This window comes from Arabidopsis lyrata (genome assembly GCF_000004255.2).
Source record: "Arabidopsis lyrata subsp. lyrata unplaced genomic scaffold ARALYscaffold_5, whole genome shotgun sequence".
NCBI classification, from domain to species: Eukaryota; Viridiplantae; Streptophyta; class Magnoliopsida; order Brassicales; family Brassicaceae; genus Arabidopsis; species Arabidopsis lyrata.
The window spans coordinates 20222751-20249723 of record NW_003302551.1 but is presented as its reverse complement, the minus strand read 5'-3'; the positions used below and the strand labels follow the sequence as shown (position 1 = coordinate 20249723).

General features: G+C 34.6%; 6 protein-coding genes across 11 annotated transcripts; 2 read left to right on the top strand and 4 right to left on the bottom strand.

The window, feature by feature from the left end:
- Positions 1-37: 37 nt before the first annotated feature.
- On the bottom strand, positions 38-1987 carry LOC9314448 (U-box domain-containing protein 33). 2 transcript variants are annotated; one of them, XM_002876565.2, is made up of 6 exons: positions 1462-1987; positions 1228-1349; positions 1035-1156; positions 835-939; positions 473-749; positions 38-362 (listed from the first exon to the last, which is right to left on the bottom strand). In XM_002876565.2, exons 1-6 carry the CDS (start codon positions 1625-1627, stop codon positions 267-269), a joined length of 888 nt encoding a protein of 295 aa, XP_002876611.1. In that variant the 5' UTR covers positions 1628-1987; the 3' UTR covers positions 38-266. The 2 variants fall into 2 exon arrangements, with proteins under 2 accessions (XP_002876611.1, XP_020881573.1); XM_021025914.1 differs by having other exon boundaries at positions 38-357; positions 1462-1757.
- A 7628-nt stretch (positions 1988-9615) lies between these two features.
- On the top strand, positions 9616-11160 carry LOC9312679 (pentatricopeptide repeat-containing protein At3g60980, mitochondrial). Its single transcript, XM_021025906.1, has one exon. It carries the CDS (start codon positions 9665-9667, stop codon positions 10955-10957), a length of 1293 nt encoding a protein of 430 aa, XP_020881565.1. The 5' UTR covers positions 9616-9664; the 3' UTR covers positions 10958-11160.
- A 517-nt stretch (positions 11161-11677) lies between these two features.
- LOC9312678 (pentatricopeptide repeat-containing protein At3g60960, mitochondrial) lies at positions 11678-13057 on the bottom strand. Its single transcript, XM_002876564.2, has one exon. It carries the CDS (start codon positions 12988-12990, stop codon positions 11761-11763), a length of 1230 nt encoding a protein of 409 aa, XP_002876610.1. The 5' UTR covers positions 12991-13057; the 3' UTR covers positions 11678-11760.
- Positions 13058-13853: 796 nt separating this feature from the next.
- On the bottom strand, positions 13854-16882 carry LOC9314447 (U-box domain-containing protein 36). Its single transcript, XM_021025905.1, is given in 8 exon segments — positions 13854-14309; positions 14405-14682; positions 14685-14727; positions 14797-14998; positions 15111-15215; positions 15294-15415; positions 15501-15604; positions 15695-16882. Coding segments are annotated over 8 exon segments (1308 nt in total). The 5' UTR covers positions 15924-16882; the 3' UTR covers positions 13854-14084.
- A 3438-nt stretch (positions 16883-20320) lies between these two features.
- On the top strand, positions 20321-24220 carry LOC9312677. Of its 4 annotated transcripts, XM_021025897.1 has the most exons (7): positions 20321-20784; positions 20906-21189; positions 21469-21648; positions 21731-22804; positions 22900-23039; positions 23127-23313; positions 23396-24220. In XM_021025897.1, the coding sequence occupies exons 3-7, from the start codon at positions 21510-21512 to the stop codon at positions 24016-24018; spliced, it is 2163 nt and encodes a 720-aa protein (XP_020881556.1). In that variant the 5' UTR covers positions 20321-20784; positions 20906-21189; positions 21469-21509; the 3' UTR covers positions 24019-24220. The 4 variants fall into 4 exon arrangements, with proteins under 4 accessions (XP_020881556.1, XP_020881558.1, XP_020881555.1 ...); XM_021025899.1 differs by having other exon boundaries at positions 20321-21189; positions 21497-21648; XM_021025896.1 differs by having other exon boundaries at positions 20321-21189.
- Positions 24221-24265: 45 nt separating this feature from the next.
- LOC9314446 (pentatricopeptide repeat-containing protein At3g60980, mitochondrial) lies at positions 24266-26766 on the bottom strand. Of its 2 annotated transcripts, XM_021025908.1 has the most exons (2): positions 25387-26766; positions 24266-24611 (listed from the first exon to the last, which is right to left on the bottom strand). In XM_021025908.1, exons 1-2 carry the CDS (start codon positions 26650-26652, stop codon positions 24594-24596), a joined length of 1284 nt encoding a protein of 427 aa, XP_020881567.1. In that variant the 5' UTR covers positions 26653-26766; the 3' UTR covers positions 24266-24593. The 2 variants fall into 2 exon arrangements, with proteins under 2 accessions (XP_020881567.1, XP_020881566.1); XM_021025907.1 differs by lacking the exon at positions 24266-24611 and having other exon boundaries at positions 25238-26763.
- Between the last annotated feature and the right edge of the window lie 207 nt (positions 26767-26973).

Here is a 26973-nt window from a genome sequence, read left to right as displayed (position 1 = left end):
GTTTATCTTTCTGTTTTGTTCTTAAATTCATGAATAATATGAAGAAGATGATTCCATTGTCTTTAGCATTACAAGCCTCATTAGATTTTCTTTAGCATTACAAGCCTCACAAGATGAGAAGGAGAGAGGTCTTCTCAAAGCAGCTTCTCATACAATTGGGTTTTACAAATATGAGATACATTGTATATACAGATGTGATCAAGATCTTTGTAGCTTTATGTTCTTGTCCTCTTATTCTTTATGTAGCTTTTCAGGTAATAGTGGAGTCATTCACAATGCTTATGGTTTTGGATGGCAAGCCTTTGCCAGAGTTTGGTGGAGTTAATCAGGAAGGTTATCATGCGCAGCCCCATTCCGCTGCACTGGTGGATCAGCACCGTTAGGCAATTCATGAGCCAGGTGAAATGCAAAGGAAAGAAAGAAAAGAAACAAAAAGAAAGGATTCTCTCTTATTCAGGATCGCAGGGCTTACCGGTAAAGATGGTGGAGATGAACGGTTTGATTTCTCTTCCATTACACTAACGCTTGACGAAGCCTCAGATCCTCCAAAGTATGACAGTGTACTAGCAGACCGAGAAGAGCTGGTTCGTGATGTTCTCTCCTCCTCCTCCCCCTCCTCTTCCTCCTCGCTTTTCCTCTTTGAACCTCTACTGTCTTGATCTGAAATGGTGCTACTTTGTGAGGAGACAAGCCGCTGAAAGTCAGATAGTAGAGCTGAGAGAGCTCGGACTTCATCCATTCTAGCTTCCCTACATTGATTGCACGCAGACATCAGTGTTAAAGCATCATCTGCTGTTTGTATACAGATAAGGAAAATGGGACTCTGGCTTGAACCTTGTATGGATGAGATATCCTTTGCAGATAAACCGTATATGACAAGTCACAGACGCATGTTGGCAGACGAAGATGGCTTTCTTTGATCTCAATTCCTCCATTTTCCTGCAGATTAATCGCCTCAAATATCAAATTCTTGACCTTGTTAAAAGAAGCAGGTGATGCAGAAAACACAAGCGTGAAGCCTAAAAATACAATACGTTGAATAATGTTTGTCTGAAGCTGCTCCCATGATGAATTTCCTCACTTTGTTCTCAGAAATCATCTGCACAATTCCTTTCTCGATCGAGTTCATCACAACGCACAGCTTCTCCGCTTGGACCTGCAAAACCAATCTCCTTAGAAATGGCCTAAACTTCATATCCCTTATGTGTATGTATAATATATACATACCCCTTTCCGCAGGCAAATTCTGAGGTACTCATCAAGAATCTTGTCTGTTTTCGCCTTTTGTTTTTCTCTGTATGCTCTCACTAATTCTTCATCTACCGTTGCAGCATCAAATTTGGTACCCACTGTGGAAGTAAGAGAAAGGTCATTGAAAGTCAAATTCTTTAAGAGCTCTATTTCGTGTAAAAAGCCGTTCGAAAGATGAGTTGTTATTGGAGTGAGGAATAAAAAACTTACAGACAGGAATCATTTGAGCAGGTCGGTGAACAAGAACGATACAGATCTTGTTCCCTTCACAGTTATCTAATACCCAAGCCAGATTTGACTTGTTTTTGGCTGTTTCTCTCCCTAGTGCAACGTAGATTCTCTCATCCATCACTCCTGCTTCTTCTTGTTCTTCCATGTTGCTCTTTTTCGCTTCCTCAAAGTCCAGAGTTTCTCGGGAAAAAAGTTGTTGAGAAAATCTTGAGAATGGCTGGTTCGTTTCAGACAAGAAGCTTTGGTTTTGTCTTCTTCTACGGAAATGGTTTTAATAGATGGAATTAAGAAAGAAAAGATCCGATGAAGGCATGTGTCATCCCTTTGTGGTGTTACTCTGTTCTTTCGAATATTCGATCTGGAATTTATGTATTATTTTCTTGTGTGGTTTTTACTTTTAAGCCCTTTGAGTGTCAACGACCTAATCAAACTCAAGGAAGTAATCAATGTCGATTATACCATTAAAATATACTTAAAACAAATGTGCAAGTATGAAAAGATTTGGTAGCAATTTACACCAGATGATATTTATGTATATTATTATTTCTTGCATCTTTTATTGGTTGGGTTTCAATTAGTTTATCCATGAACTTCAAAGCGGCTCTCATTCTTGATTGCTTCAGTTATAAGTTATAACTAGAACCATATAAACAAAAAAAACGACTACTTGATGTCGAAATAAAAGAAAAAGAAAAAAGGACTACTATTGGAAATAGTATCAAAGAAATAATCCAAAGCTTAGTTGATTCATAATTATGCACTAATTTAATTAACAAAAATTAAAACATGCCGCAGATCCAAAGCTTAGATTAGTCCTTATAACTTATCAGTTTAAAATTTGGTCTCTTGATGTTGACCTTTTGGGATGAGAGTGGGTCTATGGGCCAAACGGTGTCTTTTCAAAAACATTTTATTTGGTCAATGTCATATCTTCACATATAGTGACACACATACAGTACACACATTATGTTACAAGGACATTTTACGAATGTTTTACGTCATATCCTCGCATGGAGCGACACACATACACACACTATGTTACAAAGACAGTTTATTTGCTCCATGTCTCAAATATTGAAATTGAGTAACGCATAAAAACATTGTTTAATACAAAGACATTTTCTTTGGTCAATGTCTCAGATCTCTAAACGGAGTAACGCAGAGGTATTGATCTCTTTAGACGCGTACATGCTTGCGAACTCAGAGATGGTGGTGTCCCTATACTCGATGACTCGCCCTCATCACGGTGCTGAAGAAACATGGCACTCAAATCCGCGGTTCAGCCGCTCTATTTGCTATCACCCTGCGCTCCACGCTTATGAACTTATTATTGCTTATAAGCTGCACAATACAATAAAAAATCCAACTCACATCTCCATCCAAATCATAGACAATTAGTAACCCTTTTCCCTTTGGTTTCTTTCGCCCTGTTTGGTTAAGAATAAGATAGCTGTTGGCTTTTTTCTACACATAAAATTAAGATAGCCTTACTAATGGCATAAAATATTTAGATAAGTTTCTAAAAATTTGCAATTTGGCATTGCCATATAAGAGCTTCCAAATTAATAAGTCTCGTCTCTGGTTTTCCCTTGTGGTACATCCACCACGGATGACTGGAATTGTGCCAGCTCTACCATCACATGTATACGATTAGAATATTGAATCTATCTCTGACTTTCTCATATCTCATGATACCAAATTTCTCAACTGACAGCTGCACTAGATCCATTAAAAAAAAAAAAAAAACACAAGGACCAAGAGGTTTAGTTCATTGAAAGATGCCAAAAAGGTTAGTTAATTGGACACATATATGGGGCACTAGGACTTATCAGAAATAGTAAATGATGATGCTAAAGGCAACTACTAGTACCAGAGAGCAATTTTAGCAATTGAGCAGATAAATGTTTCGAGAAGGAAGTGAAAAAAATGTAAATTTGAAAAAGGGAAAAACCTTTAGCATGTGATCACCACCAAAAACTTCCCAACGTACGGGAAAAAATATTCTCAAATAACATTAGCTAAAAGACGCATGGCTGCGAAACTCCTCGTGTGCATATGGGTTTCAAAGGATCATTTAGCTATCCTTCTCTCGGTTTGCACGAGGCAAAGAGAGGAACATATTTGAACCACCACCACCACCACCGCTTTCCTTCTTCCTCCCTCCGAGTTTCTCTATATCAAATATCTCCAACGCTGGATTCTAAACAGGTTCGGAAATCGAAAACAATCCTAATCAATTTTTGAGAGGAAGAGCTCGGAAACGTATAATAGGCTGAACAATGGATAACCTCAATCAAAAAACTTCTTGATCTGAAAGGTAAAAGATGAAGCTTGATAAGATGAAACTTTAAAATTATGATATGATTTCGAGATGGCACTTGCCCAGATGGTCACAATTTTGTTTTCGCAAGAAGAGAGAAAGTGACGAAGAGATAAAAAAAAAGAAAAGAAAGAGAAAGTGGCGAAGAAGAGAGAGAGAAAGAGAAAAGTGTAGAGAATATATTTCCTTGTATTGAATCAATGTTGTACAGAGAGATATATATACAAGATGATTGAGGAGACTTCTAGGTTTAGGCTAATTACAGACAGTTACTTAAACAGAATGATGAGATATTGAGTCATTATTGAGAATCAATATCATATCTCTTACAAAAAGAAGATGTTTATATAAGGCCTCATATTTAACCACAGCCATCAATTCATAACTATCCCTTTTGATCCAACGGTCCATATTGCTTAGAATCTCCTTCCCCTAGTTTTCTTCGAGCGGGGCAAATGGGCCATTCAAAATTATGCACAGTGAAAAAGTGAGCAAAAATTTCCGAAAACGTGTCCTATGTACACAAAGGCACAAAGTGTGTCAAATGGAACAACTACACCAAAAGTGTGTTAAAAGTGTCAATCTCACATTCTTTCCATCGAAAATGCTTGTTGCCCACATACAAAGTTAGAAACTATTAGAATTCAGGGCTTATCGTCAATGATTCTAAAACAACAAATAATTTCTCTAGTATTTTCAGAAAAAGAAAATAGTACGTTTAGCTTTATTTTGAAAACTATCCTTACGACAGAAAACTTATGGAATACTTTCACGACGTTTCTCACTTAAATTTTACTCTTGATGACAATGTTCTTCCAAGGTATATACTCGTTTATAGGTAACAACAATTATTTGGACTGATTCCTTTTGTTGATTCCGAAAGAGTAACTTCTTTTGTTGACGTCGATGGACTGATTAATAAAAGAAAATTAATAAAATAATAAAAAATACTATATAATCGTGAGTCTTTCAAAAAAGTGGTGAAAGACTTTCTCTATATTTTTGAGAGACTCTCACAATTAAATAATACATTTTATTATTTTTTATTTCTTTTTTGCATGAGAGACTTGGATGAAAGACTCCTACTGCACATGCTTTTACTGGGCTACAAGTTGACGTATGAAAGATTTCAGTACAAACAGAGCAAAAGTCCATCATTCTCGTTTGAATCAATTACGGATTTGCCATTTTTTGGGATGGCATTTGTGGATTTTGCCCTTTTTTGAATAGTTTATGGATTTTACTCTTTTTCAGGCTACAGAAACATGCGTTTTATTCGTTATGTTTGGGTTTAGTCGGTTGTGGTTGTTCTTAGGGTTTAGTATTTTGTATAAACTACGTATTTTTACCAAAAAAATCCGAAATACGTACATTTTTAAGTGTTAGAAAATGGCAAATCCATAAGATTTTTGCAAAAATGGCATTTTCAAAAGATTTTGGTAAAAAATGGCAAAATCAACAATAATCCCTTCTCGTTTCGCCATCACCTGCAATTTTCTCCATTTCTACTGAAAGTATTAAGGGTACAACCGGAAGACATCAATAAAAGAAAAGAAAAGAGTGAAACTTTTTTTTTCTATATTTAACACCAGTCAAGAAGAAAATGTTTTCCATGGTTAAACTCAAAAAGCCAAAATATAGAGAAAACTTCTCTCTACAAAATTGAAGTAGAAAACATTCTTCTAAAAATACATTTTTTTCTCTCATTTTTTTTTTTTGATTCCACTTAAATTTTCACCAGTCACACCCATTGATATATGCCAAACACATATGTCGCTTTAACGTCTAAATTTAATTACACTAATACAAAGCAATAAATACGAACTCGTTTTGATAAACGAATATTTAATATTGCAAAAAACTCCAATCAGGAGTATTAGACCTCCATTGTATTTTTGTGACACACAAATTATTAAACTAATTTAACATTCATAAATACGATTTTGTAAAAGTGTTTTAGAAGTAATAGTAGACTATACGATTTTCTTTTTTTCTGTTGCAGTGTGATTGATGCGAGAGGCTACAAATCGTACCACTGTTGAATTTCTAACATACCGGGTCATATACATTCATATTATCTGCGACGCATCACAAGAATCTGTTGATTAGAAACCGTGGATACACTTGTGTGCAGAATTCTTAATGTTATTACCTTTTTTGTTTAGGTGTATACCTTCTCTTCATTTCTTTTACTTTCATGTGCCTGGATTTTGTGTCATATCAACTGAGTATGTTACCCTTTTTTTGTGACATCAACTGCTGAGCCTGAGTATGTACTTTCTTGAACCTTTTGACTCTCTGAACACAAATTAAGATTTTGATTACAGTACTTTGAGGAGAATCTAAAAGGAATAAATTATACTCCTTAATTATCCTGTTTACATAATCATAACAAATAATTTTATTTTAGTTTGGTTCTTAATTTTCTAGTTATAATTATCTATAAACATTAACTGAAAAAAAGTTTCAACCTTCAAAGTGGGAGGAAATGAATTTTCCTCTGTTTTTAGAATAATAGTAACACATTTGCTTTTAGCTGAATTCGGACATTAACTGAGTATTATTACTCGACTGTACTTTCTTAAACTGCTGAGCCCAACTTAACATTTTGAATACTTTGACGAGAATTTTTTTTTTTTTTTTGACGAGAAATATATTATATTAGATATGGATCCGTGCGTTGCACGGGTTGCCGGTTGAGATTATTATTTTTAATTTATTTTAAAGTTTAATTAAAATTCTATAAACATATCTATTTTAGAAAATGCAGCATAATTAATTTTAATATAGATTTATTAGCATAATGCGCAATATAAAATATTATTTATAGTTATGTTATACTAATTATTAAATCATCTAATTAAATGTTGGCCTATTTATAAAATATTGAGAAATTGTTAAAAATGCCCCTTTTTCCATATCCCTTTTCAAAAATGTCCCCTTTGAGAGTCCATTTTAAAGTTTGCCCTCTTTTAATTTTTAATGACCATTTTACCCTTATTTGAAACAAAATTAGGTCCACAAAATACAAAATATTTTTGGACGGGAAAAATGGTCCCGCAATTTTCCCGCCAAAACACTTGTAAAAACCTTTAAAATACCTTGTAAAATTTTAGCATAAAAATTTTTCCCGCCAAAAAATTTTCCCGCCAAAATTTTTTTTTGCGGGAAAAGTGATTCCGCAATTTTTTTGGCGGAAAAAATTTACAAAGTATATTAAAGGTTTTACAGAGTATTTACAAGTGTTTTGTAAGGTTTTACAATGTATTTTAAAAGGTTTTACAAGGTACTTATAAGATTTTATAAGGTATTTATAACTTGTAAAACCTTATAAAAAACTTGTAAAACCTTATAACTTGTAAAACCTTATAAAATAGCTTGTAAAATCTTATAATATCTTATAAATACCTTATAAATACGTTGTAAAACCTTATAAATACCTTGTAAATTTTTCCCGCCAAAAATTTAACGCCAAAAAAATTGCGGAATCACTTTTCCCACAAAAAATTTTTTGGCGGGAAAAAATTTTACGGAAAAATTTTACAAGGTATTTTAAAGGTTTTACAAGTGTTTTGGCGGAAAAAATTGCGGGATCACTTTTCGCACCAAAAAATATTTTTTATTTTGTGGACCTAATTTTGTTATATTTCCTTATATATTTGTGATATCTTTTATTAAAAGAAAAGTAATTTAGTCACTTTGTACATAAAAAGGGGTATTTTTAAAAATGGACAATCAAATGGGGCATTTTTGAAAAGGGGTATTGAAAAAGGGGCATTTTTGTGAGTCTCCCCAAAATTTTATAATTTTTTGTTTATTATAAGTTATGAAGTTATAAATGTTCATATGTTGTATTATTGAATTTTAATAAGTTATTTACACCCATCAGAAGAGTGTATTACATCTTATAATTTCAATGTGGGCAAGATGGAAACAAAACTATGACAATAAGAAAAAATAAAATTATATAGTTACGTAAATATATGAAAGATATATGTATAATATGTAAACATATAGTCTGAGTTACGTAAATATATATGTTTTTTTAGAAAAATTTGACGTCATAATAAAATTATGACAATAAAAGAAGAGAAAATATGAGACCATCTATATCTATGTCATGTAACTTTACTTGATGATATAAAATATCCTCAACAGAAAGAAACAACCTTATAAGGAATTAGAGAATATACACTAAATAAATTAAAGCTAAAAAAAATTAAGAAAAAAATTAAGAAAAAAATATCAGACTAAATATTATCTATTTGCTACATGGCTTTTGTCGTTTTAGCCCCATATTACCAATTTCTTCGTTTCTTCTTCTTTCTAATTCTCAAATCTCTATGTATCTCTCATTAGATTTCTCTTATTTTTGCTCGAACTCTTCTTTCTTTCTCATTCTCTCCCTCTCTTCGGATTTTTCACCCCAATATCTTTATTTATTTTTTCTCTATCTCTATTTCTCGCATTCGTCGGACATCACTACCGAGTCTCACTACTCTGACCCACCACCACAACTGAATCTAACTACTATCACAATCACCACCAGGAAAGTCGGTCATTTCATACCCAATCTAAACAGCAATGTTCAATTTATACATAATAGTTTGTTATGTGTCAGTACTTACCTAACCTTTTAAAAAGTTCAAATTTCATACCCGAACTTATCAAATCGTGCGAAATCGCACATGTCTTGTCTCTACTGCTAACGTGGATGCCACGTCATTGATGACGTTATGTATGAATTGGCACAGAGTAAACTGTTATGTATTGGCACAGAGTAAACTGTTATGTAGTGGGTATGTTACATACCGTATGTATTGGCACAAAGTAAACTGTTATATATGAATTGAACATTGTTGTTTAGGTTGGGTATGAAATGGCCGTCTTTCCATCACCACCGTATCACATCAATACCGAATCTCGCTAATTCCGACTCACCACCTTTATCAATATTTACCGCCGCCACCACCACCAAGCTTGAACCACCATCATCAACATCAACCCCACTGTTGCCACCTCTTATTCTCTTTTTCCAACTTCTCTTATTACTCCACCTACTTTATCTCCACCGACATTAGATCAATCCTCTCCGACAATAACTCTAGTCTATGTCTATCGCCGTTCATAATTATTAATTTTTCTCAATTGCCATATTAGATCTGAATATCATATGCTATTTTTAGAAAAACATCGTGATTCGAAATATTTTTTTATAATTGATATGATATAAATCGTTAAAAAATTAGTTTGTTTGATGAAAAAATATGAGATAATCTATTTGTTTATATAAAGGTGACTGTTTACTATTTTCTTCTTATATGATTAAGAACTGATTTTATAATTTTCTTAATTATTTTCTAATTTTAATTTTTTTTTTGTACAGTTAGTAACTTATAAATAAAACGTTTAGCATAATTTTATAATTTTGATTTTTATGGAAATATACATATAAAATCCTTATATACATGTATAGTTTTCTTATTATAATCTTTTTATATTTTTAAAACTGTTTAAATATATAATTTTGTTATAATTATATTTTTAAAATAAAATTTTTGTTTGCTAGATGACAAAAAATCTTATGGAAATATATATACAATTTCCTAATAATTAGCTTTTTATATTTTAAAATTGTTAAAAATTTTAGTCTTTTATAATTATTTTTTTACAATTATTTTTTTAAAATTTTTCTTTTATTTGACATATGTCTAAATCACAGATCGAAAAATTTGACATATGTGACGATCTCGTGAGTTACTAAATTTGAGAACCAAACTTTATATAATAAAAAATAAATAAAGGATATGTATCCGTTTACTCCAAAACCCTAGCCGTCATTGTTGTGCCTACCCAATAATAATGATGTCTCTGATCTGCCGCCTCAATCTTGGTCGGCGTTTCTCCACCGCCCTGCCAAGAAGAGCGGAGGACATAATGTCAAACCCAGATTGCCGTCCTACGCAGCTATGCTTGAGAGTCACGTACTTGATCAGATTCGTTGGAGATCTCGACACGGCGGCGAAGTACGCTCGTTTGGCTGTTTTCACCAGATTCAAATCGGAGACCACAATAAAGACATGTCAATCCATCATCGGAGGCATGTTGCGGGATAAAAGGCCCGAGGATGCTTACGATCTCTTCGATTTCTTCTTCAATGAGCATAAGCTAATACGCAACAGCCATTGCTGGAACTACATGCTCGAATCTGGTTTACAACAAGGCGTTATTGACGATGCTCTCGAATTGTACCACCGGCCCATCAAATTTGGTAAAGAAATCCACGACTACCCAAATACCGATACTTTCAGGGTCATGACTAAAGGGTTAGTCCACTCCGGTCGATTGGACGAAGCCGAAGCCTTGCTTAGAGACAGGAAAGTCGATAGGATCATCTACCCAGATCACGTGGCGTACAACAATCTGATTCGCGGGTTTTTGGATCTTGGGAATTTAGACAAGGCGAATCTAGTCTTGGACGAATTCAAACGCTTGTTTTTGATTGCTCTTTCCGAGACCAAAGATGATTTGCACCATTCAAACTATGAAAGCAGAGTCGCATTCGTGATGGCCACATTCATGGAGTACTGGTTTAAGCAAGGTAAAGAGGTGGAAGCTATGGAGTGTTACAACCGTTCTGTTCTATCAAACAGGTTACTGGTTTGTGCCGAAACGGGTAACGCCCTTTTGGTAGTCCTGCTCAAATACGGTGAGAAAAAACATGCTTGGGCATTGTACCATGAACTCTTAGATGAACGTAGAACAGACTCTGATACCATTAAGATAATGGTGGACGAGTGTTTTGATATGGGTCGACTTGGCGAGGCTATGGAGACCTACAAGAAGGCGAGAGCCAAGAACAGTGACAGATACAATATCACAAAGTGTTGTGAAGAAGAAGACGGAGCAGTCTCTTTCTATTTTACTGTATTCAATGACGGATACATTATCACAAGGTGTTGCGAAAATGGGATGTTGTCAGAAGCAGAGTCTGTCTTTGTTGATTCACTTGCTGATGATATTGGATACGTTGATGTTAAGACTTTTAAAACAATGATCGATGCTTATGTGAAGGCTGGAAGAATCGATGATGCTATAAAAACCTCCAACAAGATGATCGATGCAACTCTAAAGGAGGTCTCCCATCTCTTTTGACCATTCCTCGTCACTTGGTGGCTTTATTTAATGTATTTTTTTTTTAGATACTTGTTTTAGACAGATAATAATAGAGTTTGAATGGATGTCAAAAAATATAATAAAAAATAATAGAGTTTGAATGGTATGCAAATGGTATGCAATGTTGGTTTGTCTTGGTGAAAAAGGAATAAAATGGCTGGAGGTGCTTGGGTTTTAAGAAATGATGAAGGTGTTGTCATTCTACACAGCCAAAGCGCTTTCTCTAATATTAGAGACAAGGAAGAAGGATTTTAAAAGTCACTGAATGGGGCCAATGGGCGATGGAAAGCATGATAAGTCACAGGTTGTCTAATGTGGTTTTTGCCATTCAGGATAAAGTTTAGTTGGGCCGGTGATAAGGCCAAGAGCGTGGCCTTCTTTAAGGTTTCAGGCAATGGAACTGAGAAGAATCTTAAGGCACATCAATGGCTGGAGATTGGGGATAGAAGCTGAGAAAGCAAACAGAGGAGCTAGTCTCATTACACAAAGTGCCACAGGGGACCTGACCTGAGGTTGCAATCTTATGTTGCAGTTTCTTACCCGGAGTGGCTTAGATCAGTCTTTGTTGAGGAGACAGCCGTGTCTTCTTTTTGCTAAGCTGGGTGTTATACTTCCCATGTTTGTTTTTTTTTTGTTAAGGAGGTTAGTGTAGGCTTTGAGATTAGGAAGATAATTTCCTACTAATGTATAGACTCGTGCTTTGGCATAAATTATATCTAATACTAAAAATCAGTACATGATAATATGAGTTGATAGACTATAGAAAGAAGCACAAATGCAACTTATGGGGCTCGATGAATAGCAAGCTTTCTAATATTTGAAATCCGCAACTTGTTCAAAGTCTTGATAGCATCATTGACTGCCCCTACCTTAACATATCCATTGATCATTGCTCTGAATGTTGAAAGGTCAGGCCCCACCAACAAGTCCTCTCCATCAACGTCGGTAAATATCTCAGCGTCGGTAAACATCTCTGCGAAGTATTTCTCGGCCTCCAACACTCTTCCATGCTTGCAGAGACTTGCGATCATCGTCCTATAACACGTTGTCCTGAGCCGCTCGAATGGTACAGTATTTTCAATAAAATACTCGGACATTATGTCAATCGTCTCGGAATCACAGATTTTTATCATCTCTTCAAACAATTCCCAGGCCTCTGTTTTCTTGCCGTGCTCCACAAGAACTTTTAAAACCCTGTTTCCGACAATGGGTTTCAGAACTTGAGCATCTTCCAGAGTTGCGAGAATCTCCATAGCTTCCTCATCTTTACCTTGCTTGAAAAAATAGTTCACAAACGAAACATTAAAAATTGCAAATGCCTTGTGATACTCTCTCCATGGAAATTTCCTATCCAGTCCTTCCAATTCCTTGAAGATTTGGCTAGCCTTTACGAAATTCCCTATATCCAAGAACCCGCGAATCAGAATGTCGTAGACCATGAAACTACAAGAGCTCATGGATCCCGCTAAATCACAAGCTTCATCGAATCTTTTGGCGTCAACCAAGGCTTTGGTGAGTATCATGTATGTCTCGATCCCTGGAACTAAACGTCCGTCGAGCAAAATGTGGCGGTAGAGCTCAAGAGCGTCGTCGACGTGACCTTGGTCGCAGTGTGCTTTCATGATGAGATTGCAGGAGAGCACGTTTGGGAGAGTTTGAGACTCGTTGAAAAAGTAATTGAACAGAGAGATGGCATCGTCGTACCGTTTGGCGCTGCACATGGCGCCGATTACGGAATTGCAGATGAATACGGTGTCTCCGTCGACTCGAAATTTGTCCAAGACAGCGAGGCGCGAGAGCTTCGAGGCTTCGTCGAGAATAGACATCTCGATCATCGCCGTGACTCTGTAGCGCAGAGAAATTGGGCGGTCATCGATATCCCTGATGGAGACCGTATCAAGCTTTGGGAGTGAGGAAGGATCTCTTCCGAGTGGGTAAGGCTTGAACGCCTTCGCAACCAGGACAGCCTTTGATACCGTCGAATTTCGGACAATGCGGCGGAGGAGGGACATGACTACTTAGGGTTCAGTTTTGCAGGTGCATTTATAAATCGACTATCGACATGGTAAAGGTCACTTCTAAAATATATTTCTTTTAACATAAGGTCATTTATATATGGGCTTTTCTTTTTAAAACCCATAGCTACGCATTTTCAAAGGTCCATTTGTATCTCTTCGTTTAAAAAAGAAAAGCCCACGCGACTGGTATAAAATCAAACAGAACAAGAAACGAATGAAACGTTTTTTTTTTCTTTTTTTCTTTTTCAACAACTACAAGTCTCAGATAAGCCAATTTTGAAAAACATTGTTTACATATAAACTGAATAGCGGTTTGTAAATAACTAAATACTTTATGTACTAAATTATCGGCATTAATATTAGCTTGATCTGAGACGAAAGTTCAAGAAAATGATGAAAACTCTTCTTTTTTCGCTATGTATCTTTTCTAGCTATATAGAAAAAGTTAATCACTCAGTTGAGAAAGACACTAGCTTTATTAAATTTGAACAGTCTGTAAAAAATACCGCTTCTCGCTTATATGCACCAATCATACAAGGCATTTCACGCATGTCATCATCTCCTCGAATGATTTTAGTTGAGTAAGACGATCAATTGCAACGGTGGCTGTTGACTCCATTGCTTGTTTTTTTTTTTTTTTTTGCTTTCTACGATTTACATTATTGACACAAATATTCTCTTACAAGAATTCATTTATTATTATTATTCAATCAAATATCAAAATTACAAAAACGTGAATTAATTCAATACTAGCTTTAGTGTTTTTTTTATGCTTGTTATCATGACCATCAAGGCATCAACCAATTTAAACAAATACTATATAGTCATAATCATATCTCCGTTTTATTAAACGTCGACATGAGGGAATATTAATTAAATCTATGCATGATTCAGTCATCTAATAGAAAACTTCTTATAGTTAACAATTGATAACAATATTAAAATCTAAGTCATATCTATATTTAGTATATAGATGCGTAACCACCCCACAAAAGAGTGACCATACCAATAATACTAGTAATAGGGTAACAACTATTAACTGCGTGCATGGATATAAATAACATCAGAGAATTTTGAACTGACACAATTTAAAAATGTTCTGATTTACAAGCAGAGGATTTGTTCAATGATTCTGGAACTTGAAGCCATTCTTGAATTGCGGATCGAAGAGCAAGGTTTGGAACCAAGCTCGTGTGAGGAAGCCTTTTGTTTATCATTGGAGAAGTATCGTGTCCTCTCGCAAACCACCCACTTATAGCTTCTCTTTCATATGTAAAACCATCTGTTGCTACATGAGGATCCTCCATTATATCCTACAAATAACCTAATTGTTGGGTTTTTTTTTTCTCTCTTATGATTATAACATTTTGATAATGTAGTTTCCATTGATGTTGTAACGTTTCTTTACCTGTGTAATGGGACAAATGAAGTACTGAGGCGGTTCACGGTGGTTAGAGGGAGACACTTCCTCTTCCTCGCGCTTACCCTTCAGCTTTGATACTTCTCTAAGCTTTATCTTCAACTCTTCTTGTTCTTCTCTGAGTCTTCTCAACGTTTCCATTGATAAGTTGTTCTTTTCTTGAAGCTTTCTTATCACCGTATAAGATTCTGTTATTTGGGACTCGGCTTCTGATCTCATCTTTTCAAGTTCTTCATTCGTTTTCCTCAGTGCCTTCTCTGTCTCTTCCTACGCTTCAACTCCTCGAAATACACAGCTTCCCATTGTTTAGCCTACATTTTTGGTTATAGATAGAATTAGAAAAGTTTTACACCTCTAAGCAAAAAAACATGTTAATATACCTTTTTGAGTGCATCAACTGCAGATTTTTCAGCTTCTTCACGCTTAGATGCCTCAAAGCGTGCTTTCCTTTTCGAAGTCTCAGCATCATCTTTAACTATACTCGAGCTTGGAACACTTTCAGTTTCTCTAGTTATTTTGGATTGACTCAAAGTATTTGACGATGAATATTCTAGATAAGAGTTATCTGTGCTTCTAGCTTCCCTGCATCGTAGTGTGACTTGTGAGACAAGTAAAACTCAAGAACCAATCTAAACAGTGACTAATATATTTTCAGCTAACATAAAAGATGGAGTATTGACTTAATTAACCAAACCTTGAACAAATTAGGTATCCTTTGCACGTAAACCATATATGACAAATAGCAGGCGCTTCTCTGTGAATGTAAATAGCTTTCTTGGACTGTAAGTCTTTCATTCTCCTGCAAAATCAACGTTTTACCTCATTTTTAATTCATATTTCAGATAACAAACAGTCTACACTAATTAGCCACACCTACATTGAATAGTGTCTATCAGCTGCTGCTCCCATGACGAGTTTAGTGACTCCGCGCTGAGATATCAATTGGAGGATACCTTCCTCTACCGAATCCATTTCGATAGAAATGATCTCTGCATTGACCTAATTCACAATTTGACTAGGAAACTTAAAACCAAACATCTCTTTCTACCATCAAAACACATGGATAAGAAGTAAGCATACATACCTGCATTTGCCTGCATATATGAAGGTACTTATCCAAATTCTTATGTGCTTTCTCCTTCTCTTTTCTATAAAGCCGCAATTTCTGCTCGTGAAACGTCGTCCCCTCTTGAGATCAAGAAAACAAGAAAGTCCGAAGTTAACTAAATATCCATAACCTCTGCATAAAAAGATTGTTAAGGATATTAAATTACTTACGGACTGAGATCTGGATAGGTTGATGAACATGGACGATGCAAAACTCTTTGCCTCCACTGTTATGTATCGCCCAAACAAGACTAGACTTGCTCTCTAGATCTTTCCCTGTCACTGCTACATAGATCTTCTCATCCATCAGCGTCTTTATTTTGCTAGTTTCCATTGATTCGCGATATCTTAAAGAGCCAACCATTTTCACCACTTCTTGGATCGGAATCTTTAATGTCATCGTGACTCCGGTCCATATAATAAAGAACAGAGAACTTTTGCAGAAACGAGCGATAACGATTTGATCTAACAGAGTATTTGATGAGCCAAGCTATAGGTATATATAGGGGAAAAGAGGAAAAGGTTTCAATTATAAGACAAACACGTATCCAATCAAGAAACCGTGTTCCTTATAAGCCTTACCGCAGAAGCATAATCAGATAATGTAGAAATTAAGAATAATGGATAAGCCTCTGACTTTCAATATTGAGAGCCGTTCAAAGAATCTCATAGTGATGGTCTCTGTCATTGTCAAGAGAAATGTCAACATTTCGAAATTGAGATCGAAATCTCAGATGTAATTAAAGATAAATTTCAGACATTCTTCAGGTTTGATGTCGTCAAATACTCGAATTTTAGAGTGGTTTCCCGGTTATGTCCCTAACAGTCAACCGTTTTTTCTAACGACCTCGTCTCCTTTCCCGCGTGATAATTTAGTTTTAAGCTTGAAGAGTTTAATTCATGTTCATTGAGCAAACAAAGCCAACGTCCACAAGTTTAGTTAATCGACATAAATTGTTATTTTAGTTTCATGTGAAAATGATAGTTTCAATTATTTACACTCTAATACATATAAATTATTCAAGCAAAGACATTATCACTGAGATCACCATTTCAAAGTTGATTAAATTACACAACCATGGTACATGACATATCTATCAAATTAAGATACAATCAACAGAAAAATTTATACAAGAATTCACAATTACAAGTTACATGTTAAAGTAGTCAGTTAAATAACATCAAAAGATACACTTATAACTTTAGTTTTAGTCCCTAAATTTTGCAATTTTAGCTTTAGTTCCTGAACTTTGCGTTTTTAAATTTTTGTCCTGTGACTTTGAGATTTAAAGTTAGTCCTTCGCTTTTTATTTTATGTTTAGCCTCTTTACTCTTGAGTTCTTAATTTCAGTCACTTAATTTTGTGATTTTAACTCTTTGGGATACTAATATGGTCAATGGGCCAGCATATAGTATTTAGTCTATTTTCGGCCCATAATAATAGATGGGCCGTATAGGATAGACAAAAACTTGTTTTTTGTTACCCAGTAAATAGATTTAGGTTGAAGTTAATTTAAAGTTTAAAACTAATATGGTTGGATCATATATAGTTGGTGAGACTATGATGACTCTCTTCGTCCATTTCTTAGGTTTTGTCTTGTTTTATGGGTTTAAAATATCATAAATTCCTAATCATTCTAGACACAGAGACACATATATTTTAATGTTTATTGGATATTAATCGATATGATATTTTCTTTAATCATGATATTAATAATGTTTTGTGGATATATCGATATGATATACAACGCTTAATACTTCTTTTAGCAAGAGACATACATCGCACGAACCTAACCCAATCAATATACAGTTTTTCCATAATCTTTTAAGCTTGTAATGTACAACAGTGAATATAATATAGAGCTATATTCATTTGAAATAATTATGTACAACTAATTAATCAATATCCAAATTGGGGTGAGTTGGTTGTTAAGTACCTATTGATCAATCACATTATCTGATATATAACGAGATTGCGTTAATTTATTGGTGTGTTTACTTCGCAAACAGCCAATTTTCGTGGACCGAATAAAGCATTAAAATACAAAATTTGTATAAACTGTTAATTAATACTGCTAATAATATGAAACCGCCCACTAGTGATGTTTTAGTTTCAACAGACTAATATTCACGCATTTTTTACATTTCCAGAATCTTACGTTGCCACATCGGTTGAATCATTGCATGCTGATGCATCTCAATTTAGTAATGACATAGAAAATGCTTATTATTTATCGAAACTTTAGTCAAAATATGACGACTTTGGAAATTATAATATAATTTTTTTTTTTTTTTTAGTAAATGTAAACTTATTTAATCAACACATATAAACTTATTTAAGATATCAAAATTTTTAAGATTTCTTTCGAATAAGACCATTTGGATATAATGACCAAAAAAAAAAAAAAAATAGATGAGCTTCATTCTTATAAACATATATAATGCACAAAAGTTCAAGAACGCAAATATAATTAGCTTTTGTATGTCGCACTAGATAACTTTTCGTGCAATGCAAAAAAATCTTGTGATGATTTTATTTGATTTAAAGCCACCAAACAATAAATTTCATTTATGTAAACTAAATGAAAACAATGAATTTTCTTTTATGTACTTGATATAATAAACCTATGGATAATTTCGTTTATGTATATATCAATCTACAAAAATGTACAGAAAGATTAAAAGACACATTTTACTCTCCCTTTTTGAACTAGACATATTTTGCTCTATATAAAAAGAAAATGAAACCTTTAATTTATCCTTATAATGCACCTTTAAGACAAATTTAAAAGTTGTGTAAAAAAGACAAATTGAAAAGGTTATGGGTTTGGAGGAGAATCCTATGAAAAATAAAATGATTGGTATCCACTTACACAGCTTTGTAGTGTTTCTTTGTTTTCTAAATAAGTTGGGTACAGATGTAAAGACAAAACGTCGTCGTTCATTATCCTCAAGTATCTTAACGCATACTTCCTCCGTTCCTGAAAGTTTGATGTTCTAGTGTTTTAGGTTTGTTCCACAAAGATTGATTTTCTAACTTTTTATTTTATTTTCCATTAATTAATATTAACAAATCGTAGATTTAAAGGCATAATGATTACAAATAATTAACTGTTTTAGATTACTATTGGTTCATACATTATTAAAAATATTTAATAAAAAGAAAAAATTATTAAATGATTAAATCATGATTGTTTCTTAATATATGTGTAAACTCTAAAACATCAAATTTTCAGAAACAGAGGGAGTATTTCTTAATCCTAACTAATACAAAATAAACCTTCGTAACTCAATTTCAAAAATGGAGACGTTCATTATATTATAGAAGTTTCAGGGTTTGTGTTTAGTGTATAAAACTGTCGGCATATATTAATTAATTTCAATTGATTATTACATTATGTAAATGGACATTATAACTACTAGTGCATATAAGTACAAAACAAAACTATATACATATATCTGCATACATTTAAATAAACATAGAAAAAAACAAAAATTAATGAGTAGGTGATTAGCTAGTGGGCTAAACAAAGTTGAACATCGTTGTATATTGCATTATGCTAATTATAGTATATCTTAGAGTCATATCATAAATAAAGTTTGGTAAGTGCTATTCTATTGGTTATCTTAATTAGAGTCCGATCTAAATTTGTGTGGTATTATAAAAATTAGAGGGTAGGCAAACCTCGTGGCAGTAAATAAAAAATTAAGGATATGATCAAGTGTTTTTTTTTTTTTTTTTTTGTATCTGAATTTGGGAACATAAACATGAACGAGACTGAGGAAAAAAAGCCATGCATGAACGAAACTCTTAAAAATTAAGATATTTTAGTATGAGTGTATGACTCTAAGAAATATTATTATTGTCATTATCATTTCTTTTTTATATATTAGTTTAGTATGACTGTGAAAACGTTTATATGTAGCAGAAGAACTACAAACGTTTATGTAACGACAGAAGATGAACTACAAACATTATAACAAAATGATATTACGTCAAAGGAATGGAAAATAACAAAATGATAACTCTAATTTTTTTTAAATGATAACTAACACTACAACATGTAACCACTTAGTTATCGGAATGAAATTCTGTTGTTCATCTCTGACAGTAAATGAAATTAATTTCAAAAAAAAAAAAAAAACGTGAATCGCCACTAGTCAAACAGAGCTATTGGTCTTATCGATGGATGGTAACATCGTAACGGACGCTTTTTTTCACATCCCTATTTAGTCGCATTCTATAACAAAACATAAAATAGTCTTTGACAATATACCTAATTCCAATTCTCTCTTTTTTCTTTTTGAAATTAATTTCATTTTTATTTGTGATCTCGCATATACCTAATTTATCGTTCACTTTTTAATACATCCTAAAAAGTCTAGTAATACTTTTCAACAATATAAAATTTACTAAATTTGAATTTAAGGATGACACTGTTACAAATCACTAAGTTTATTAAAGTTTAATGATTTATAAACCATACGTTTTATTTTCCGTGAGATAATTAATATCCAGACAAACTAACAAGTAACAAACTAGGTTTGGTGAGATAGGAGAATTAGCCATTAAACCATCAACTTCATGCTTCAGCATAATTAATTTCAAACCTAGATTATGAGAAAATGTGGAGATTAGACACATAACTTTTTTAAATGTTATGCTGAGAATCTAAATGTCGTGTTCGTGTATATATATATATACGACATCCCCTAAATTTGATAAATGTGTCATAATTAACAAAGAAAAAATTGTCCATAGTGGAAGAGAGCTCCAATGCATGTCATTTTTGACCTTTTCTTCATTTATTCTAATTTCTCTCTCCTTTTTATTTCAAATTTCTTTGATATACAACTCTTTTGACTTTTGCAATTTCTGTTAATATAATGACCATAATACCCCTCCCGACACATTAGTTATGTACGGTACTCGCTGCGACGACTCCCTTCTAGAGGACCATTACCTACCTACCTGCATCACCAAACCTTCTCTGTCCATATACGTATAAATACATATATATACACATTCATTACAGTCTCGTGAAGACACTAATACACATGTATATACAACGACAACGATGAGTACGTATGTATATAGAGATATGGGCGAGGTTTCCAATGGCTGCTGCACTTTCAAGTGAACCACGTCAATATTAACCCCAAACAAAAAAAAAAAATCTTTACTCTTTATATTTATTAGCTTCGTAGATGTGTATAAATGATGAAACTTGATCCAATCTCCACATTTTCTCATAATCTAGGTTTGGTCCTTTTTCTAGTAATTTATTCAACTCGCGTGACTTTATGCCTAATTCTCCATTTAATAAAATCTATATTATTTTCTCTCACTCTTTTTTTTTTTTATAATTTTAATCTTCACAGTGGTTTCATATTCTGGTGAGAGAAATATGGGACTTCTTCATCTAAATTGAGACACTACTGTGTTCAACATCTGACCTCGTGTTTCGAGCTTCGTTTCTTCGTTATTTCATTTATAAAATATTAAAGCCGCAAATTCAGCGAAGGTTTTCCGGGAAAATCCGGTGAAAGCTTCTTTTTTTTTTTCGCCGTGGAAAACAGCTAAAAAGTTGAAACGAAAGTTTCTAATTAATCAGTCTCCAGCTGCATTATCAGATTTTCCCAAGTATCGGATCAGATTCTAAAAGGTATTATCTTTTATCTTTATGCTTCTTTCTTTCCCTTCTCTTCTTCCTCACAATGATCAAAAAAAAAAAAAAAGTTCACTTGCTTCTAAAGGAAAGGTATCGAATTATGAACAGTAATAATCACAATGCGTTTGAGTGACTGATGATAAAAAATCATGAAAACAGAGTTTTAACAGATCACTTGCATGATGAATCAATATAAAAAGTTAAAATTCGTTTCTTTTTTTTTTTTTATATATTCAGACATAAGTTTAATATGTTCTTTGCTTGTATTAACAGTTTCCTTACTACCACTTGTCTATTTAAGTGTGAACTGTTAAATGGAGAAAATTTGTCGGAGAAATCTTAAAAGAGAAGGATTCGATGGTATAGGATGTGTGTGGGTGTTCATAAGTCTCTTTGGATCTAACCAGAAACGTCTCTTGATGGATAACAAACGTGGAAGCAAAAGACTTTCAGGTTTTTGTTGTGTCTTAAAAGATTCTTTCTTGTTATAAGATAAATAAATCAGTCTTCTGATCATATTTACTCATTTATGCAGGTAATGAGATGAAGCAGATTACATGTTCTTGCGAGAGCTCTCATGAGAGTGTTGATGAGGATATCGATGTTTCGGTTGCTGGTGATGAACATGTAGAGACTGAGGTTTGTAAGAGTCTAGTTGATGAGTCTGACGAGAAATTCAAAGAGATTATCAAACGTTTGATAGCTCAGAAAGAAGGAGAGATTCAAACCTGTAAGGACTTATTGGAGGCTTTTCATGTTTTGGGTTCTGAAGAAGAATCATTCCTCAAGAAGAAGATTTCACATGAAGATGATCAAACCTTGGGAGATTCTAAGAGAGTTGAAGAAGACAACAAGCGTGGAGTAGTATCAAAGCAAGAGGCGGTGGTAATACCGAAGAGGAAAGTTAACTTTTTCAGCAGGAAATGGAAATCAGATGAGAGGAGAAACAGATCTCAAGTTGCAAAAACTATTGTGGTTTTGAAACCTGGTCCAAATAGTTTGGATGTTGATTCTTCATCTGGAACATATTCTACTGGCAACAAGTCGAAAACCGGGAAAAAAATTTCTCGCTTTCTTATCGGTTTAATCAAGGGAAGACTACAATCTGCTGTTAGAAAGAAGTCATGTGATGTTCCTGCTGATAAGATGAGCCAAAACTGTTGTGTGCAAGAAGAGATACAGAGTAAATCAGAGAAGCATGTTTCGGATAAAGAAGAACCGGTCTGTAACGAAAGAACGACCCAGGATGATAAAGAGGAGACTATCTACTCAAGCGAAGATTCAAAGAAGATTATGTCTGGCTTATACATTGCAGCCAAGAAACACTTGTCTGAAATGCTTGCAAATGGAGATATAGATGTGAATTTACCAGACAAGGAAGTGCCAAGAATCCTGGGGAAGATTCTTTCTCTCCCTGAGTTCTGTTCACCAGCAGACAGTCCTATATTGATCCCGGCACATGATTTGGTTTGTAATCTTAGCCCTCTAAGCCAGCCAACTGAGAAACCAGAGATTCTGCAATGCAGTTCAGCTACAAATGATCTGACTGATGAAGATTCGGATAAAGACGACAATACATTGTTTACCATTGATGTCTCTGTTCCTAGAGGTGATTTTTTCTCTTCTTCTCTTTTTGGTATGTTTCTCTCTATGCTCAACAGATCTTAATAATGTTCTTGACAAAATGTTACTAAATGCTTTCAGAGAATGAAACTGAGAATATAGACAAGGAAGAGAAGAGTGAGATAGATCCTTTATCTGAAACTTATAGCTCTTCCGTTTCCGGACAAGTCGAAAATGCTGATGAAGATGTGCTCGAATTTTGTGAAGAAGATGTGAAAAAGGTTAGACAGCTTGTGTATGTGATAAGTGAATACATTCTCTGCTTTTCTTGAATGACATTTCGTATTTCATGGTTTATCTTGTTCTAGGAAATGTTCAACCAAGCGCATTCACCGTCTTCTCCTCCAGAATCTCCACCAACTTCTTCAGTGAGGTTGACTGAATACAAAGAAACTGCCACTGATGCGCAGGGAAAGTTAAGCCCAGTGTCTGTGCTCGAGACTTTGTTCACAGATGATGAAAGTAGCCCAACAACAAGCACAAGTTTCAGTTCAGGTATGTAAGAACTTTAAAAATCAGCTCAAGATTGAATTATCAGAACTTGGTTTCTTACTACTGTTTCTTGATTCACATTTAGCTGAAATGCGGATGCAACCACTCTGTATAAGATTCGATGAAGTTGGTTCTCCAAAACCAGAGAAAGACAACAATGTCGAAGCAAGCATAGATGACAAGGAATTGACACTTGCATACATTGAAGCAGTTGTGAAATCTGCATGCTTAAGCTGGGAAGAGCTTTTAACTAGGCCATTTTACTCGGAACAGCTTCTTGAGCTAGAACTAACAGATGACATAGTTTTTTCTTCTACACAGCTCTGCGACGATAAGAATCTCCTTTACGACTGTATCAATGAAGTTCTTATGGACTTCTGTTGGAATGAATTCAATCCCGGGCCTTGGATCTCATTCGTGAAACCTGAGGTCCAGCTAATCTCAGACATGGAAATCGCAGCTAAAGTGGCACAAGAAGGAGTTTACTGGCATCTCCTACCTTTGCCCTCCCCTCACACTTTAGATCAGATAGTGAAAAAAGACATGGCTAGAACTGGAAGCTGGATGGATCTCCGGTTTGAAGTCGGTTGCCTTGGTTCTTATACAAGTGAAATGATCCTTGATGAGTTAGTAGAAGAGATCATCAGAAGCTTCAGAGACATGGTTCAAGCTGAACTGATGCAGGACCAAAACAGCGACAACCTGTGATGAGGCTCTTTGTTTTAACCTTTTGTCTATCCTGTACAGTTTCATTGCCACTGCCATGGTCAAATCTCTTGACCTTCTTGTGCAGTGGCACAACCACAGCTTTTTATAACATAAACAAAGACTTCAGAATCTCTTACCTTGTTTCTTTCACTCCCATACTCTGTTTTTGCTTTCCAGTGGCGTCTGTAGTTTACTCAGCCAAGAGAGTTTTGCATGAGTTATAACTATAGAGTGTAATAACAGGAGGTTTGAACTTAAATAAGACAAAGATGATGCATTTACCAAGCACCATGTTCCAATAGAACTACAATTATGCGTTTTAGCTCTTTGCCAACAAATACATCACAGACTCTAATGAGGCGTACTTGTATTTTTCTTTTTCTTGCCGAATGCTTGGCTTTTGCTTTCTGATTCATCATCATCCTCACTGTCATCACCGGCGTTCATACTAGAACCAGCGGATTCTGCAACCGATCTTGCATATTTTCTTCTCCCTGCATCAAGCTTGGCTTGTATTTTCTGATCGAGAGGGTCATCTGAGGGTCTACACTATGTTTGTTGTGAGTCGTGACACTTTAGCACCAAGTCCAAGCCTATGCAGGGATTACAATGAGATACTTATGTTCAGTTTCAAATTCGAAAAATGAAATGCAAATGAAGTCCAAGCCTCCACCTGTGTGGTCGAACTTCTTGTTCAGTCTTTTTAATCTACTAAACAAATTAAATTTTTATTTAAAAAAAAAAATTATAGTCCCGCGATGTACCGCGGGTTATAATCTAGTTTATAACAATTAAAAACATAATTTTTTTTTTGTATTTTTTTAATGAGTTATCAATTTAGTTTGTAAATAATTTAGCATAAGAATAAACTATTTTCATGTCATTAATACAATGTATTGTTTGTCAATAATGTGAACTGTAGGAAATTTCTTGTGGGTAAAAGTTAGAATTAAAATGTTTAAATTCAAAGATTATGAAATATAGTAACTTAAAAATAAAATAAGTATTAATGTGACGTAAATTGAAAACCAGATAAAACATTTTTTGTTTTTTTATAATCTGGCCTATCATTAGTATTATGTATAGATTTGTATTATGTAACAAATAAAAAAAACGGACGCCAACCCCTACATAACAAATAAAGATTTGTATTATGTATAAAATGATTAAAATTATACTATAAAATAGATAATAATCCAATTTTAAATAAATATTTAAAAATTAAAATTAAATTGTATTATGAATATTTATGATGTAGTTATTATTATCTGAACTAGAAGAGCATACGAAAAAAAGACCAGTGTTTAAAACACTACATCAAATAAAGATCACGAAGTGAGGAAGAATTGGTTAAAAGAGATGGGAGACCTCCTTTAGAGTTGAATCGATCATCTTGTTGGAGATTTTGATAGCATCATCGGGGAACCCATCCTTGACAAAAGCATCAATCAGTGTTTTAAAAATGTTAACATCAATGTAGCCTAAATCATCTTCAAGTGAATCGTAAAAGACTAACTGTGCTTCTGATAACATCCCGTTTTGGCAAAACCTTGTAATAAGGTGATTAGCACTAAACACAGCAAAGAAGAAAGACTGTGATCCGTGTCGGCAACACTTTGTAATATTGTATCTGTCACTGAGGAAGTGGTTCTTGGCACTAGCCTTGGTGTAGGTCTCCCAAGCCTCGCTAAATCGACCCATATCAAAACACTCGTCTATCATTATCTTAATGGTATCAGGGTCTGTTCTACCTTTATCTAAGAGTTCATGGTACAAAGCCCAAGCATGTTTTTTCTCACCGTATTTGAGCAGGACATTCAAAAGGGCGTTGCCAGTTTCTGTGCAAACCGGTAACTTGTTTGCTATAACACAAAGGTTGTAACACTCCATAGCTTCCACCTCTTTACCTTGCTTAAACCAGTACTCCATGAACGTGGCCATCAGAAATGCGACTCTGTTTTCATAGTTTGAATCATCTTTGGTCTCGGATAGGGCAATAGAAAACAAACGTTTGAATTCGGCCAAGACTAGATCCGCCTTGTCTAAATCCCCAAGATCCAAAAACCCGCGAATCAGATTCTTGTACGCCACGTGATCTGGGTAGGTGGTCCTACCGACTGTCCTGTCTCTAAGCAAGGCTTCCGCTTGGTCCATTCGACCGGCGTGGACTAACCATTTAGTCAAGACCCTGAAAGTATCCTGGCTTGGGTAGTCGTGGACCATACCAGATTCGATGGATCGGTGGTGGAAACCGAGAGCTTCGTCAACTAAACCTTGTTTGAAACGAGATTCGATGATGTAGTTACAGCAATGGCTGTTGGGTCTGAGCTTAAAGTGATTGAAGAAGAAATCGTAGAGATCGTAAGCGTCATCGTGCCTTTTATTCTGCAACATGCCTCCGATGATGGCTTGACATGTTGCTGCTGTGGCCTCCGATTTGATGCTGCTGAAAACAGCCAAACGAGCGTACTTCGCCGCCGTGTCGAGATCACCAACGAATCTGATCAAGTACGTGACTCTCAAGCATAGCTGCGCGGGACGGCAATCTGGGTTTGACATTATCTCCTTCGGTCTGCTTGGCATGGCGGCGAAGAAACGCCGACCAAGAAGATTGAGGCGGCAGATCTGAGACATTATTACTATTTAGGTGAAACGAGGACTAGTTTTTCTCTCCCACAAGTATAATATATCGAACAAAACAAAGATTGGTTACAAGGCCTAAAAGCCCACACTGATTTTGCATAAATAAGAAAGTAAAGCCCAACAAGAGCCCACCACAAAATTACATCAAAAGCAAAAAAAAAATTATCATTTTGATTTTATCAAATTCACGTATCATTTTGAGACTAGATGAGTACATGCACTACATGAAGACTTTTGTTTAATATTTCGTAATTTATAAGTATTTAAATATAAAATTTAGGTTAATTTTCGTTAATAGGTAAGAAGACAAAA